At 41.4% G+C, this 16,297-nt stretch overlaps 1 protein-coding gene across 1 annotated transcript in view; it reads left to right on the top strand.

Moving 5' to 3' along the window:
* The window catches only part of LOC145414545 (uncharacterized), a 266,969-nt gene that overhangs the window by 5,587 nt on the left and 245,085 nt on the right, over positions 1 to 16,297 (top strand). The window contains exon 2 of the mRNA XM_080284065.1: positions 7,165 to 7,276. Within this exon, the coding sequence (XP_080140191.1) occupies positions 7,165 to 7,276 (112 nt within the window). The remainder of the gene's footprint in view (positions 1 to 7,164; positions 7,277 to 16,297) is intronic.

The raw sequence follows: 16,297 nt of genomic DNA, 5'->3' as shown, positions 1-16,297 counted from the left end.
GGGAATGGAAGAAGGGTGGTGGCAAAGAGGAATATTTGGCTGCCAAGCGTAGGGCTAGAAGAGAGGTATACAGGGCAAAGTCTGAGTCACAGAGACAATTACTTGATAACCTAAAACATGGGGAAAGGAAAAATATATTTAGGGTGGCAGGTCAGGTGAAGAGGGATAATCGGGATATCATAGGTGAGCAGTGTGTGAAGAATGATGAAGGAAGGGTAGTGGTGAACAGCGAGGATATTAAAGATGCATGGAGAGAGCATTATAATCAGTTGTTGAATGAGGAGTTTGACTGGGACAGGGAAGGTTTGGAGCCAGCAGATCCAGTGTCTGGCCCTTGGCCTTTGATTGATACTGCTACTGTGAGTGAGGCAATAGGCAGGATGAGGGTGGGGAAGGCAGCAGGTGTGTCTGGATTGACTGCCGAAATGTTGAAGGCCTCGGTCGATATAGGGGTGAGTTTAGTCACTGACCTGATAAATAGGATTATTTATGAGTGTGTTGTCCCAGATGATTGGCTGAAGAGTGTAATTGTAAATGTGTATAAAGGAAAGGGTGATGCCCTGGAAAGAGGAAATTATAGAGGTATAAAGCTCTTAGATCAGATAATGAAGGTAATGGAGAGAGTTTTAGAAGGTTTGGTTAGAGAAAGAGTGAATATTGATGAGGTGCAGTTTGGGTTTATGCCAGGTAGGGGGACCACTGATGCCATATTCATTGTTCGACAGCTTCAGGAAAAATATATTGGTAGGAGAAGGGATCTTTATTTTGTTTTTGTTGATTTGGAAAAGGCCTTTGACAGAGTCCCTAGAGAGGTGGTGAAGTGGGCAATGAGAAAGCTTGGCTTGGAGGAGTGGCTGGTTAGAGTGGTTATGGCCATGTATGTGGGTGCTCACACCCAGGTGAGAGTGAATGGAGATTTGATTGATGAGTTTTCCGTGAATGTTGGTGTGCATCAGGGGTCAGTCTTGAGTCCCATGTTGTTTATTATGGTACTTGAAGCCCTTTCACGTGAGTTTAGAAACGGACTCCTGTGGGAGTTGTTGTATGCTGATGATTTGGTGTTGATTGCAAAGAATGAAAGGGAGGCGGAGGAAAGGTTTAGGAAGTGGAGAGATGGTATGGGGCAAAAGGGTTTAAGGGTAAATGCAGATAAAACAAAAGTGATGATATCTAGGGTTGGTGGCGGTACTGTCAAAGACGAGGGAGAGTGGCCATGTGCGGTTTGCCACAAGGGCGTGGGAAGTAATTCCATCTTGTGCGGTGTGTGTGATAAATGGGTGCATAAGAGATGTAGTGGTATCAGAGGTAGACTGCGAGATAAAGCTGATTTTATGTGTACGGCGTGCCGGGGTGAGCAGGTGGAGATTGTCAGATGTAAAAGGATTGAACTTGCTGGTGAATCTCTTGAGTGTGTGGAAGAGTTTTGTTATTTGGGAGACAGGTTGTGTGCTGGAAGTGGGGCTGGAGCTAGCTCTGTGGCTAGGGTGAGAAGTGGTTGGAAGAAGTTCAGGGAGCTCTTGGCTCTCCTGACATTGAGAGGGCTCTCCCTACGTGCTAAGGGGTCTTTGTATGCAGCATGTGTTAGGAGTGTAATGCTGTACGGCAGTGAGACCTGGGCAGTGAAGGAGGAAGATATTCGCCGGCTCAGACGTACAGAAACGACGATGATTAGCTGGATGTGCAGTGCGTCCCTGCGTCCAAGGCCTGGAGGGGCTGGGTTTACAATGGAAGAGTTGAGAGGTAGGATGGGACTAGAGTGTATTGGTGTTGTGATGAGGAGAGGTAGATTGAGGTGGTTTGGACATGTGGAGAGGATGGGGGATGATAATTGGGTGAAGAAGGTGAGAAGTGTTAATATTGGGGGTGGGGTTATGAGGGGTAGACTGAGAAAGACATGGGACAAGGTCATTAAGTGTGACCTTAGGGTTAAGGGACTGAACAGGGAGGCTGCAATGGATCGTGCAGCGTGGAGAGCCGCCATTAGGTGACCAAGGCCGACACATGCAAGCATGTTGGAGCCTTTAAAAATGAAAACGAATTTATATATATATATACAGTAATCCCTCTAATATCCGAACGCCCAATATCCGAACATCCCCACTAACCGGACATAATCCTCCTGGGATCCAATATCCCCAAAATGGGCCAAAAACTGCAAAAAAATCGAAAAAAATCTGACTTTTTTCCCTCCCATAATTTGAAATTCCCGCCTGGCGCCAAGCAGCTGTTACACCATGGTCCCTTCACCCCTTCCTTCCTCCCCCTCCCCCCTCCCCTGTCAGGTTGCCATTTGATATTTTTCATTACCAAGTGTGGGCCAATTTGGTAATAAAAAATTCGTTTGGTAATGCATTAGAATAATGCATTACCAAATGGATTTTTCACATGTATGAGGATACACAGGATGGAGATGGTGGATTGTTTGCTCTCTCTGATTAATCTGCTACCCTACATAGTGTGAAAATAATCAACATGGTGTTAGTTATAAGGAGAGTGATTACATGTATTTCCACTTGTATATATAATTAGTGAAGAATATATGCTAGCTTTACGAATTTGGTAATGAAAAGTTATATTTGACAATGAAAGTTGAGGAGATTGGTAATGTGGCTGTTGCGATCTGGCAACTCTGTTACCCCACCAACATCAACAGTCACAGCTTAACTCCGATGGAGAGCAGATACTCATACCAGTGCAAGCCACAGATGCTTGTTTTTTGTGAATAAACAGTGAATAAACTGCAATACCTTGCCACTAGAACACACAGGAATTTACAGTGTTGTGCAGTGTTAAGAAATTAGAATTTAGAGTGCAGAGGATTAACTGTGGACTGGAAACTGGCGGTTCAAACCAGTCCAAGACCAAGGGACTTGTAAGTACCCAGAATGTTTAATAGTGTATAAACTCACCTCTAAAACCTCATTTTATGGTTCTTTTGCATTTATTTCAGTCTTTTATGTCCCTTATTGGTGTGATTTGGGTCTTAAATAGGTGCTATGCATGTCCAGAGGGAGTTGTATTGGTGTTTTTCAGAGTTAGGGTTCGTAAGTACTAGTCCATAAGCTGGGGCCCAATATCCGGACAGGACCACTATCCGGACCTGCCTATGGCTCTATTGATCCGGATATTGGAGGGGTTACTGTATATATATATATATATATATATATATATATATATATATACACAGTAATCCCTCTAATATCCGAACGCCCAATATCTGAACATCCCCACTAACCGGACATAATCGTCCCGGGATCCAATATTCCCAAAATGGGCCAAAAACCGCAAAAAGTTAGAAAAAAATCTGACTTTTTTCCCTCCCGTAATTTGAAATTGCCGTGTGGCGCCGAACAGCTGTTACACCATGGTCCCTTCACCCCTTCCTTCCTCCCCCTCCCCCCTCCCCTGTCAGGGTTGCCATTTGGTATTTTTCATTACCAAGTGTGGGCCAATTTGGTAATGAAAAATTCGTTTGGTAATGAATCAGAATAATGCATTACCAAATGGATATTTCACAAGTATGAGGATACACAGGATGGAGATGGTGGATTGTTTGCTCTCTCTGATTAATCTGCTACCCTATATTGCGTGAAAATAATCAACATGGTGTTAATTATAAGGAGAGTGATTACATGTATTTCCACTTGTATATATAATTAGTGAAGAATAAATGCTAGCTTTACGAATTTGGTAATGAAATGTTAAATTTGGTAATGAAAGTTGAGATTGGTAATGTGGCCGTTGTGATCTGGCAGCTCTGTTTTCCCGACTGTCCGACATCAACAGTTTCTCCCTTACTTCGATTGTGGGTAGATCCTTATCACACTGAAAGCCACACTTGCTTGTTTTTTGTGAATAAACTGCACTACCTCGCCATTAGACCACATTTGAATTTACAGTGTTGTGCAGTGTTAAGAAATTAGAACTTAGAGTGCAAAGGATTAACTGTGGAGTGCAAATTGGCGGTTTAGACTGGTGGTTAAAACTCCCGTGATGCACTTAAGAACAATGTGCAGTATTAAACATTTATTATTCACAGTGCAAAGAATTAAGGGCATTACAACACTGGATTACTGTACGTGCTTCAAGAGCATTTTCACCACTGCCAATACCTTAGAAAGGCAGCCACAAACGTGATGTAAGTACCGTGGCAGAGGTACAGTCACTTCTAATTCCTCATTCTTTGGTTCTTTTTCATTTATTTCATGTTTTATGTCCATTATTGGTGTTAATAGGGTCTTAAAAAGGTTTAAATAGGTGCAATGCATGTCTGGTATGGAGTTATTTAGGTGGCTTTCAAAGTTAGGCTGGGTTAGGGTCCATAAATACCAGTCCAGGGCCATTGCCCACTTTCTGGACATGCCTTTTGCTCTATTACATCGGATAGTGGAGGGATTACTGTGCAGTATATATATATATATATATATATATATATATATATAAATACTGTATATGTATATACAGTATATACACTCAATCCTCGTAAACCGCGTGTTTATAAACCACGGATTCGTAATCTGCGGCAAAGTGGCTGTCAGACTGCCAGCACCCTTAAACTGCTGTTAAGTCACGAAAGTCGCGGATCTAGGCACCGAAGTGGGCCTTTTCCGAGGAGAATTGTAAACTGCGGCATTCAATTTGATAACCGCGACCCAACAACCAATCACCACCCGTCCCTGGTGGCAAGTGTGCATACTAATGCCGCCATGTTGGTGTTGTTCTGCCCTCCAACCCGCACAGTACAGAGGATCACATTGCGGTACGAGAGCTACCTGCCTTTTTTTGTGCACTTTCCCCCATCTCCTACCTTCCATGGCCCCTCCCGAACCCCCGAAGAAGCGCTCTAAGCCCTGTGGCATCAAGAAGCAGCTGCCGTTGTCGTACATTCAACGTTTGGAGCTCATTTGTCGTGTTAAGAAGGGAGAGAAGTTTGCAAACCTTGCGAAAGAATATGGGAGGGACAAGTCGACCATAAGGACGATCTACAAGACTAGGGAGAAACCAAAACAAAACCAGGCAGAGTTTGAGGGCTTCCTGAGGGAGGCTGAGGAGCTGGAGAAGGGAGAACAGCATGAGGGAGCACCCCCACCTCATGTTGAGAGGTTCTGAGTTCTTCCCAACACCACCCCACTTTATTCACTTAAGCAATAACGTCATAGGATTAAGGTGAGATCCCTTAACCTTGCTTATTTCTATTAAATACATTTCTATTATTTCTATTAAATACATGTATGTTTGTGTTTGATGGTGCCTAGTTAGGTGTAGGTAGGGTGCTTTGGGGGGTGGTTGGCCAAAGTCCAGACCCTAATTAATTTTTCACCTAAGAGTTATTATTTATAAACCGTGGAATTTGTAATCCGCGGCAGTGGTCCAGACCCAAATTGCCGTGGTTTACGAGGATTGAGTGTATACAGTAATCACTCTAATATCCGGACGCCCAATATCCGAACATCCCCACTATCCGGACATAAGAATGTTTCATACTGTACTTTTTTCCATACTATACTTACCTCATTTCATTCTTGAATGCCCTTTATTGGTGTGAATAGGGTGTTAGGAGCTATGCATGTGCAGTAGGAAGGTGTTTTTCTGAGTTATGCTAGGTTAGGGTCCATAAGTATCAGTCCAGGAGCCAGTCACCAGAATGTTTATTATTGTATGAACCTACTTCTAAACCCTCATTTTATGTTTCTTTTGCATTTATTTCAGTCATTTATGTGCCTTATTGGTGTGATTTGGGTCTTAAATAGGTGCTATGCATGTCCAGAGGGAGTTGTATAGGTGTTTCTCTGAGTTAGGGTCCATAAGTACAAGTCCATAAGCTGGGGCCCAATATCCGGACAGAACCAATATCCGGACCTACCTATGGCTCTGTTATGTCGGATATTGGAGTGATTACTGTATATATATATATATATATATATATATGTGTGTGTGTGTGTGTATATATATATATATATATATATATATATATATATATATATATACAGTATATATACAGTATATATATATATATATATATATATATATATACACAGTATTTATACAGTATATATACAGTATATATATATATATATATATATATATATATATATATATATATAAATATACCGGTATATTTTTATATATATATTCGTCATTTCATCACCCAATATCACGTTGCCCAATGAGAAGTGCAGGAGCCCGGGGCCAGGCAAGTTGGTCCTGACATTTAAGATGAGAGTGACCGGTCTCACTCATCCCAGAGTGGCATTACATGAGTAACAAACCCCAACCACTCCTTGAATATAATCCTTCACTGGTTCAATCCGATTGGAGCACTGTAATTATCCAGTTAACCATCAGGCGCCAAAATTTGGTTATATGGTCGCCACCCAGTGTACTAAATGGTTTCGTTGTGTACAGGAAACCACTTAGCTTTTCGCTCAGTGTAGAGTTACTCACAGGCAGAATGAAGGAGAAAGAATGAAGGAAAGAAAGACAGAAGAGGGAGTGTAAAGTCACCCATAGGCAGAAGGATGAGTAAAGAATGAAAGAAAGAAAAACAGAAGAGGATGGAAGGAAAGAATGAAGGAGAGGAAAGGGCAGACACCTGAGAGCAGCACTACTTTGAGTGAGTGGATGGTGAGTGCCCCTACCTACCACAATATGGCTTTCATAAATGTTAATATTTATTTAGAATTATTATTATGTATTCCATGTTAGGCTAAATGTTCACTGGTCAGACACAAAATATTGTTTGTTGAGTTGCCTCGTTGTCCACACTGTTTTGTACCTCGTCTGATGGGCGAGAATCCGTACCCCAAATGACAGTGTTCACTCCACCTATGACTAAACTACATCAGTCTAAAAACAGTTTGTAAATCAACCTAAACACAAAATTTAAGTCTAAAATATCATCACATTTGTTTAAAAAATATCAAGACCCATCGCAAAACCAGGGGTACTCCTACGAATGGTGGGGTTGGGTGGTATTTCTACCCCCATCACTCTTCTGGGGTATCGCAGCTAGGGGTATTGTAAATCTGGGTTTGCCTGTATATAGGAGGAGGGGTTGCATGTCTGTAATGAAAGAGAATACTGGTACTGTGTGACATTATGCATACAGTATTGTTTGGGTCTGTTATTTTAGTAAGAAATACTGTAACTTTCTTTTGTGCACAGATTTTCTGGGACAGTGATGAGCAGTCTGTTCGAGGTAACCGGCAGACTCGGAACATGAAAGTGACCTTCAAGAAAGCCACCAATCCCAGATCTGCAACCAGTCGGTCCCCAGGTAAATGTTGAAACAGCCAGTCAGTGTTCACACATAAGCTGTAGGTACTGCCCCAAGAAACAAGATATGGGTACCTTAAGTTGAATTGACAAAGGTAATGTACTCTAGTTGCTACTGTGTATGTCCAGTATATTGATTTTTTGAGGTTCTTCTGTCTGTTATTTCTCTGATTGATGGAATTTCAGTTTCCTCCTATGATTGCTATTTCCTACACATTTGGTTTGCAAGTTGCACAGTGTGCTAGTTGCATAAAATTTGTGTTTTATTGGAAAATGTTTGGTGTTACAGTAGGTAAATCTCTTAGTTAGACAACCTTATGTTCACTCATTTAGTGCAACATTGTTAAAGTACAATACTGTAAGTAAATACGTGTACCATTGTTAGTCAACATTATGTTCAGCCGTTTAGTGCAACAGTATTAAATAAGTTACCACATGAGTGATGCAAAAATTGTGTGTGTAATTTCTAAGTTTTTAGGAAATGGTGGTTTGTTTGTTTTACTGTAGTCAGTTGCCATTCATCAGTACTGATATTTTTCGATATATTAATAATTCCCACCAAACTCTTGTCGAGTGACTTGCAGTACAACTGCTGCTTATACAGTACAGTACTGTGCAGGTATACAGAACAGTATTCCAGAATGTACTATGGCATTTTAATTTTATTGGCTTGTATTTTTTATATGCAAGATGATTTAATGGGAAACTAGATGAATAGAAACACTGAATTCTGAAACGTAATTTCAGTTCTTTAAAGTCGCAGATCTGTAAGGTGTAGTTGTCCTGGAAGATGGATTTGTTACTGTTACCTGTAGGTACCCACAATTAAATTTCAGATTAACAAGGCCATTTATTAGTTAAATGAAGGAGAATTTTTTGTGAAGTGACTTTTTCATTCTCATCGTAACCCCTAGGATACACAAATCGATCGACCATACCTGCGTGAAAATCTGTATATGGAGCGGATTTTTCAACTCTTACAGAAGTAAAATGTGTTATGCCCAAGATTTAGAGCTTGAATTTGCACACCTTATGCTGCAAGCCGAAGCATTTTAGACCAACTGGTTCTTGAGGTATAGCCTGTCAAAGTTGAAAAAAGTAAGCCTTCCAGGCGGGGTGACTCCAGTTTTCTATGCACTCCCACCCCATTCCATCCTCATTCCTCCCCTCCCATGGCCTTCCTCACCCACTCCTATCACCCTCCCTTCTCTTCCTCCCCATGCCCTACCTCCCTTCAGATTTTTTTTTTTCAATACCATGCAAAATAATTATGTCAGTGTTCCTCTTTTGCTCCCAACACTCTTCCCCCTCAACACTTCCCTCACCCCATTCCCTTCCATCATAGCTGTGTAGCTGTCAAAATAAAAAATTGAGCAAAAGCATGCAAAACCTTTTTCTTGGTGTTACTCACACACTCCAGCTCCCCATTCTCCTTGCCCCTCTCCTCTCACCCTTTCCCCCCATCCCCTCCTCTCAGAGGTGTCAAATCAGGTAGCTGTAGAATTTCAAGGGGGAAAAAAAAAAAGCTAAAGCATGCAAAATAATGATAATGGTGTAAGAGAAAGACAGACACACACATACACAATTTATTATAAAAAACAAACATTACTGTACTAACATTTATAGGAAACATTACGGTTTATACATGGAAATTCATAAAAACAATAATGTATTCCATTATTGCTTTCATAGCTGCTGGCCCTGAACAACGCCTTACTGTACTGGTGTCAGTGACGTTGAGTTAGGGTGAGCTAAAAAAAAATTTGAGCAATTATGGGTAGGGAATGAGGGTCACTGATGTGTTTACATGACCCTACTGTACCACCTCAAGCAGTCTGGCATTCACAGTTCACTTTGTCCCAGATGTTTTCGGCCGATTTATACATGCTGATGTAACACACATCCTAATTTTATTAATTCTTACATGAATCATAGCAAATCACAGGATGGGTTGGGGGGGGGGGAAGCCTGCTGTGCCAGATGAGTCTTTTCACATATGTAAGAAAAAGAAATTGATTTTAGAACCTTGAAAAAATGGTCCCAAGACCGACCACTGGGGCACGCAAATATCTGAACCCGCAGCCACTGAGGGGGCTAAACATACGTTTTATTTTAGTTCTTCCTGATAGTCTGTTATATTTTCCAGATTATTTCTGGGTTGGTAAATATGTTTCTTATTAAATCTTTTTCCCCATCATTTTCAGCTGTTCTGGTGTAACAACTCTTGTTTATTTCGTTAACATAATGGCAGAAAGGACTGTTCTTCCCTAAGTGTTTTACTTAACCTGGCCTAACCGAGCTTATCTGTACCTAATAATTTTAACCTAACCTAACCTCCAGTTGGGAAATTAGGAAATGATATCCACCTTTGAGCACAATGAGTTTCTTCCACTTTGCTGGAAACGATCATAGGGGAAAGTAACGATAATAACGGGGAGGAAATTTTTCAGCAAGAAAAAGTAATTTGCCAAACTGAAAGTTGTCAGAAAATTACAGAAACAAGCTGGAGGATTATGCATTGAATTGATAAGGTCTTTCTGCTGCTTCAAGTGTACAATGAAAGACACAAGTATCTTCCCAAAGTCTGACAAATATAACGTGGAAACATCGAACCATTTGAAACACGCACTAGTAGAAACAGGGTTTTTATTGTATTTCGCCTGGTGTAAATTTTCTGCAGGCTGAACTGGGAAGATAGTTGTGTCTTTCATTGTACATTTACCGGTAAATAAGTCAATCTAACTACTGTATTTCCAATTTCCTCTCAAGAGTGAGAGTATGATGCTGTTTCTTCTTTGCACCTGGTTTCCCGGATGCTGGAGATGATGCAGGGCGCTGGGGAGGCATGGTGAAAATACGAAAAGGTGAAGAACAGCGAAAAACAGCGTAACTTACAGTGAAGCTGAGAGGAGAGGATGGACGTGACTCGACTGGGAAGCTCGCGAAAATGTGTTTACCAGAGAGGGGTTAGTTCGTTTTCTCGCCACAAGCGAGCATGGCGCTGTGCAGCGTGCCCATTTTGAATTTTTCGTATTTCCTCTCGTATCGTTTTTCGTACCATCGAGTCAGATACATTTGTATTGTGGAATTTGTCCTACATTTATTGCTTTCGTACTGTCGGAAATTTGTATTTCGAGTTTTCGTATTTCAAGGACTCACTGTGCTGTACTTTTATTTAAATATTTGCTGATCCATGAATTTTCCTTGTTGTCTGATGGTCCCGGTATCTGGATACCAGATATTGGGGATTCGCGCTATACTGCCATATGTTTACATGTTAAAGGTTTTCATGGTACCCAAGCCAGCCCCAACTTCACCGTTTGGGGCAGTTTTCCGGGATTTTTCCCAGGACATTTACCTACCTAAAAATTACTTCAGTGCATACAAACACTGGAGGATTTCTTACCTAGAAATGTTTATATACAGTATGTACAGTGGGCATGCATAGTATGTGAGTTTATGGGCGGCAGAGGAGGTTGCTTACTAGGAATTTGCATACTGTGAATAAACTTAAGGAAAAAATTACATATGGGTGGCACCCCACTTCATCGGCAACCCTTGAGACACCTTTGAGACCTAAGTATTGTACTGTACAGGTAAACTATCTGAGACATATTACCTAAGATAAAGTAAACCAGCAAGATTATGGCTTTACTACATCAACAAGGATATGGCCTAACTAAACTAACACCAATATGGCTGCTCACTTTAACCCTAGAGGACAACATGCTTGATGGAGGTAAGAAGGAGATCGGAGGCAGGGTGAGGCACCTAGCGTGCACCACCCGCCACACCGGTTCCTTCCAAGACAATTCACCATCAAGTCAATTTGCCGTAAGACAATTGCCCATCAGAACATGGACGATTCCCTGTAAGGACAATTCGCACTCTGAACGATTCCCCGTCATTCTATAAATACTTACTATTCATTAATCAATACTTTAATAACTATATTTCGGGGGATCCATTGAAGTCTGTGTTCAATGGCGTAGGCATTGGATATTATTTATTAGTTGCACCTTTAATTAATAATTAACTTGTTTCTTCCTTGCTGCAGTTGCCATGGAATTATAATCTAGCATCACCCATAGCAGTCTTCATTAATGACGGCGAATTATCTTGTTATTGTTGTGACGGCAAATTGTCCCAAAACCGCCACACCATCCGACAAGAACAGTAATCAAGATGGTCCCCAGCCTGGCAGATCTGTCGTACGGAGAGAGGCTGGAAAAGCTGGACCTGCTTGCACTGAAAGAAAGGAGAGAAAGGGGCGACATGATTGCAGTGTTCAGGGCCATGATGGGACCAGATGAAATTGATAAAAATGATCTGTTTGTATGGGATGGGAGAGTAACAAGAGGACATGGAATGAAATTGAAAAAACCAAGTTGTTTGAAGGATATCAAGAAATACAACCTCCCATATAGATGCATAGACCTGAGGAACAGCCTGGACAAAGAGATTGTCCAGTCTAAAAACGTAAACGAGTTCAAAGCAAAATTTGACTTAATGAGAAAAAGAGACGGGACCCCATGAGCATAGCTCATTTCCTGTATGTCACAACTAGGGAAATACAGCTTGGTAAATAAATACACCACCTGCCTCACCACTCTCGTCACCAGCACCTGTAACAGACACTTTCACTAGCTAATGCACTCACTTCATTCATAAACCCTTCAAAGTCTGTTTCTGACACCTCAGACATAGCATCATCCTCTTGATCCTCTCCAGGAAATGGCTCTTCTGATGTTGAAGAGAGTGATTCCTCACATTCTCGAGGCCGCAGGTAATGGGTGATGAGGGTTTGCTTCCACAACCATTGTCATTTCTTGGGGTGACAATGTCGCGTGCTTGGGGTAACCCCGGATTTGGGCCACTCTTTGCTGCCATCTCGCCTATTACTAGTTCAGTTCACGTCACAATTTAAAAATACACTAAAATTTGATAAAAAATAGGTCCGTGTGCAATGCGTTTTGCATACTGTGAGCTTGCATACTATGCGTGCCAACTATATAAATGTGCATATGTATAAACATATATATATATACAGGTATATATATATATATATATATATATATATATATATCGTTTTCGTTTTCGTTTTTAAAGGCTCCAACATGCTTGCATGTGTCAGCCTTGGTCACCTAATGGCGGCTCTCCATGCTGCACGATCCATTGCAGCCTCCCTGTTCAGTCCCTTAACCCTAAGGTCACACTTAATGACCTCGTCCCATGTCTTTCTCGGTCTACCCCTCGTAACTCCACCCCCAATATTAACACTTCTCACCTTCCTTACCCAATTATCATCCCCCATCCTCTCCACATGTCCAAACCATCTCAATCTACCTCTCCTCATCACAACACCAATACACTCTAGTCCCATCCTACCTCTCAACTCTTCCATCATAAACCCAGCCCCTCCAGACCTTGGATGCAGTGACGCACTGCACATCCAGCTAATCATTGTCATTTCTGTACATCTGAGCCAGCGAATATCTTACTCCTTCACTGCCCAGGTCTCACTACCATACAGCATTACACTCCTAACACATGCTGCATAGCACGTAGGGGGAGTCCTCTCAATGTTAGGAGAGGCAAGAGCTCCCCAAACTTCTTCCAACCACTTCTCACCCTAGCCACAGAGCTAGCTCCAGCCCCACCTCCAGCACACAACATGTCTCCTAAATAACAAAACTCTTCCACGCACTCAAGAGATTCACCAGCAAGTTCAATCCTTTCACGGCTGACAATCTCCACCTGCTCACCCCGACACACCGTACACATAAAATCAGCATTATCTCGCAGTCTACCTCTGATACCACTACATCTCTTATGCACCCATTTATCACACACACCGCACAAGATTGAATTACTTCTCACGCCCTTGTGGCAAACTGCACATGGCCACTTTCCCTCGTCTTTGACAGTACCGCCACCAACCCTAGATATCATCACTTTTGTTTTATCTGCATTTACCCTTAAACCCTTTTGCCCCATACCATCTCTCCACTTCCTAAACCTTTCCTCCGCCTCCCTTTCATTCTCTGCAATCAACACCAAATCATCAGCATACAACAACTCCCACAGGAGTCCGTTTCTAAAGTCACATGAAAGGGCTTCAAGTACCATGATAACATGGGACTCAAGACTGACCCCTGATGCACACCAACATTCATGGAAAACTCATCACTCAAATCTCCATTCACTCTTACCTGGGTGTGAGCACCCACATACATAGCCATAACCACCCTAACCAGACACTGCTCCAAGCCAAGCTTTCTCATTGCCCACTTCACCACCTCTCTAGGGACTCTGTCAAAGGCCTTTTCCAAATCAACAAAAACAAAATAAAGATCCTTTCTACCAATGTATTTTTCCTGAAGCTGACGAACAATGAATATAGCATCAGTGGTCCCCCTACCTGGCATAAACCCAAACTGCATCTCATCAATATTCACTCTTTCTCTAATCATACCTTCTAAAACTCTCTCCATTACCTTCATTATCTGATCTAAAAGCTTTATACCTCTATAATTTCCTCTTTCCAGGGCATCACCCTTCCCTTTATACACATTTACAATTACACTCTTCAGCTAATCATCTGGGACAACACACTCATAAATAATCCTATTTATCAGGTCAGTGACTAAACTCACCCCTATATCGCCTGAGGCCTTCAACATTTCAGCAGTCAACCCAGACACACCTGCTGCCTTCCCCACCCTCATCCTGCCTATTGCCTCACTCACAGTAGCAGTATCAATCAAAGGCCAAGGGCCAGACACTGGATCTGCTGGCTCCAAACCTTCCCTGCCCCAGTCAGACTCCTCATTCAACAACCGGTTATAATGCTCTCTCCATGCATCTTTAATATCCTCACTGTTCACCACTACCTTTCCTTCATCATTCTTCAAACACTGCTCACCTATAATATCCTGATTATCCCTCTTCACTTGATCTGCCACCCTAAATATCATATTTTACCTTTCCCCATGATTTAGGTTATCAAGTAATAGTCTCTGTGACTCAGACTTTGCCCTGTATACCTCTCTTCTAGCTCTACACTTGGCAGCCAAATATTCCTCTTTGCTACTACCCTTCCCTTCTTCCATATATATATATATATATATATATATATATATATATATAAATATGCATGGTACTCCTAAGTTTGGCAGTGTTCTGTGGTCTTTTGGCTGTTTTTTGACGTCAGAACACACATTGCAATGTGCAGTATAATCCTAAACACTGCATAAACAACAACAAAAACTATCTATATGCACATTACCCCTCCTAATTTTGGCAGTGTTCTCTGGTCTTTCAGCCATATTTAAAGATCGAAACACATATAGGAATATCCAAAATAATGCTGATCACTAAGAAAACAATGCATTAAAAAAAAAAAAAAAAAATCTTACCTGTTGGTAGGTGGGGGCGCTAACCATCCACTCACTCGATGTAGTGCTGCTCTCGGGTGTCTGCCCTTTCCTCTCCTCCATCCTTCTTTCCTTCCATCCTCTTCTGCCTTTCTTTCCTTCATTCTTTCCTCATCCTTCTGCCTACATGTGACTTTACACTCCCTCTCCTGTCTTTCTTTCCTTGATTCTTTCCTCTTCCTTCTGCCTGTGGGTGACTGTACACTGATTGACAAGCCAAATGGTTTCCTGTACACCAGGAAACCATTTACTATGCTGGGCGGTAACCAAATTTTGGTTCCTGGTGGTTTAGTGGGTAATTACAGCGCTCCAGTCGGATTGAGCCGGTGAATGTTTATATCCAAGGGGTGGTTGGGGTTTATTGCTCATGTAATGCCACTCGGGGATGAGTGAGGCTGGTTACTTTCATCTTAAATGTTGGGACCAACTTGCTTAGCCCTGGTCTCCTATGCTTCTCATGGGGCAACATAGGATTAAATGTTGAATGAAAATCTTACCTATATGTACAATACCCCTCCTAGTTTTGGCAGTGTTCTCTGGTCTTTCTGTCACATTTAGACATCAAAACACACAAAGGAATACCCGTATTTCGCGGCATGTAAGACGCAGCATTGTGAAAGACGCACCCTAATTCTGGCAGGGCAGTTCTGTGAAAAAAAAGTTTGCCCCAACCAAGACTGCAGTAAGGTTTCTTGATAAGAGCCATTACCACACAGATACACACTCACCTTTCAGAATCTATTCATTACTGATCATCAGCCTTTGGTTTCTTTTTTTATATACAAAGAATGGTACAGGAAAAGAAAACAATGCCCCTTCTTGACAAAACGTGACTGATATGAGCCACTATCACTTAGATACAACACTCACCTTTCAGAATCTATTCAGTACTGCTCATCATCCTTTAGTTTCTTCTTTTATGTACAAAGAATGATACAGGAAAAGAGAAAACAAAACCCCGTCTTAACAAAACGTGACTTCAAACCACGAGGCCATCTCAACTTTGCTGATAAATATGTATCAGTAAACTGATATAAACACTGTTTTTAATATTTTATGAATTTAAAACCATAAATGAAGTCAATAAACTCTATTCTTTCATTCACTTAAGAAAACAAAATACAATGAATGTTCACATCAGTTCATTTATCCTAAAAGAACCCCGTCATATTCCACACCTGTTACGGAATTTCCTCACATTGCCTTGACTCAAGCACAATATCAGACGACTACCATCATTAATCATGCACTCTAACTAACCTGTAATTACCTCCACAAATAATATAAAAAGGTAGCACTTGTAAATACACAAATTACAATGTTTTACAACCAAAGTTCAATTTAGCAAGGCTGCTTGGGAACAGGATAGACAGCTGTTTTTACTCTCTTCTCTCAGTATCACTCCTTCACTGTCAGCTATGTTTGCCTTGCAGCATCAACAATTAAAAATGTATGCTTCACTGATCATAATTTACTATAAACATTCATTTCAAAACATACTATGGTGAAAACATCCATTGTTACACCTTAGTAACACTGCTGCCTCCCAGTCGCTAGACAGCAGTCTCTACCCCTTCCTCTCAGTA

Source organism: Coenobita brevimanus, chromosome 100, assembly GCF_032717465.1.
Source record: "Coenobita brevimanus isolate Jiangsu-jjx chromosome 100, ASM3271746v2, whole genome shotgun sequence".
NCBI lineage: Eukaryota > Metazoa > Arthropoda > Malacostraca > Decapoda > Coenobitidae > Coenobita > Coenobita brevimanus.
The sequence above is the reverse complement of the archived record's forward strand: the minus strand, read 5'-3'. Positions and strand labels throughout refer to the sequence as shown.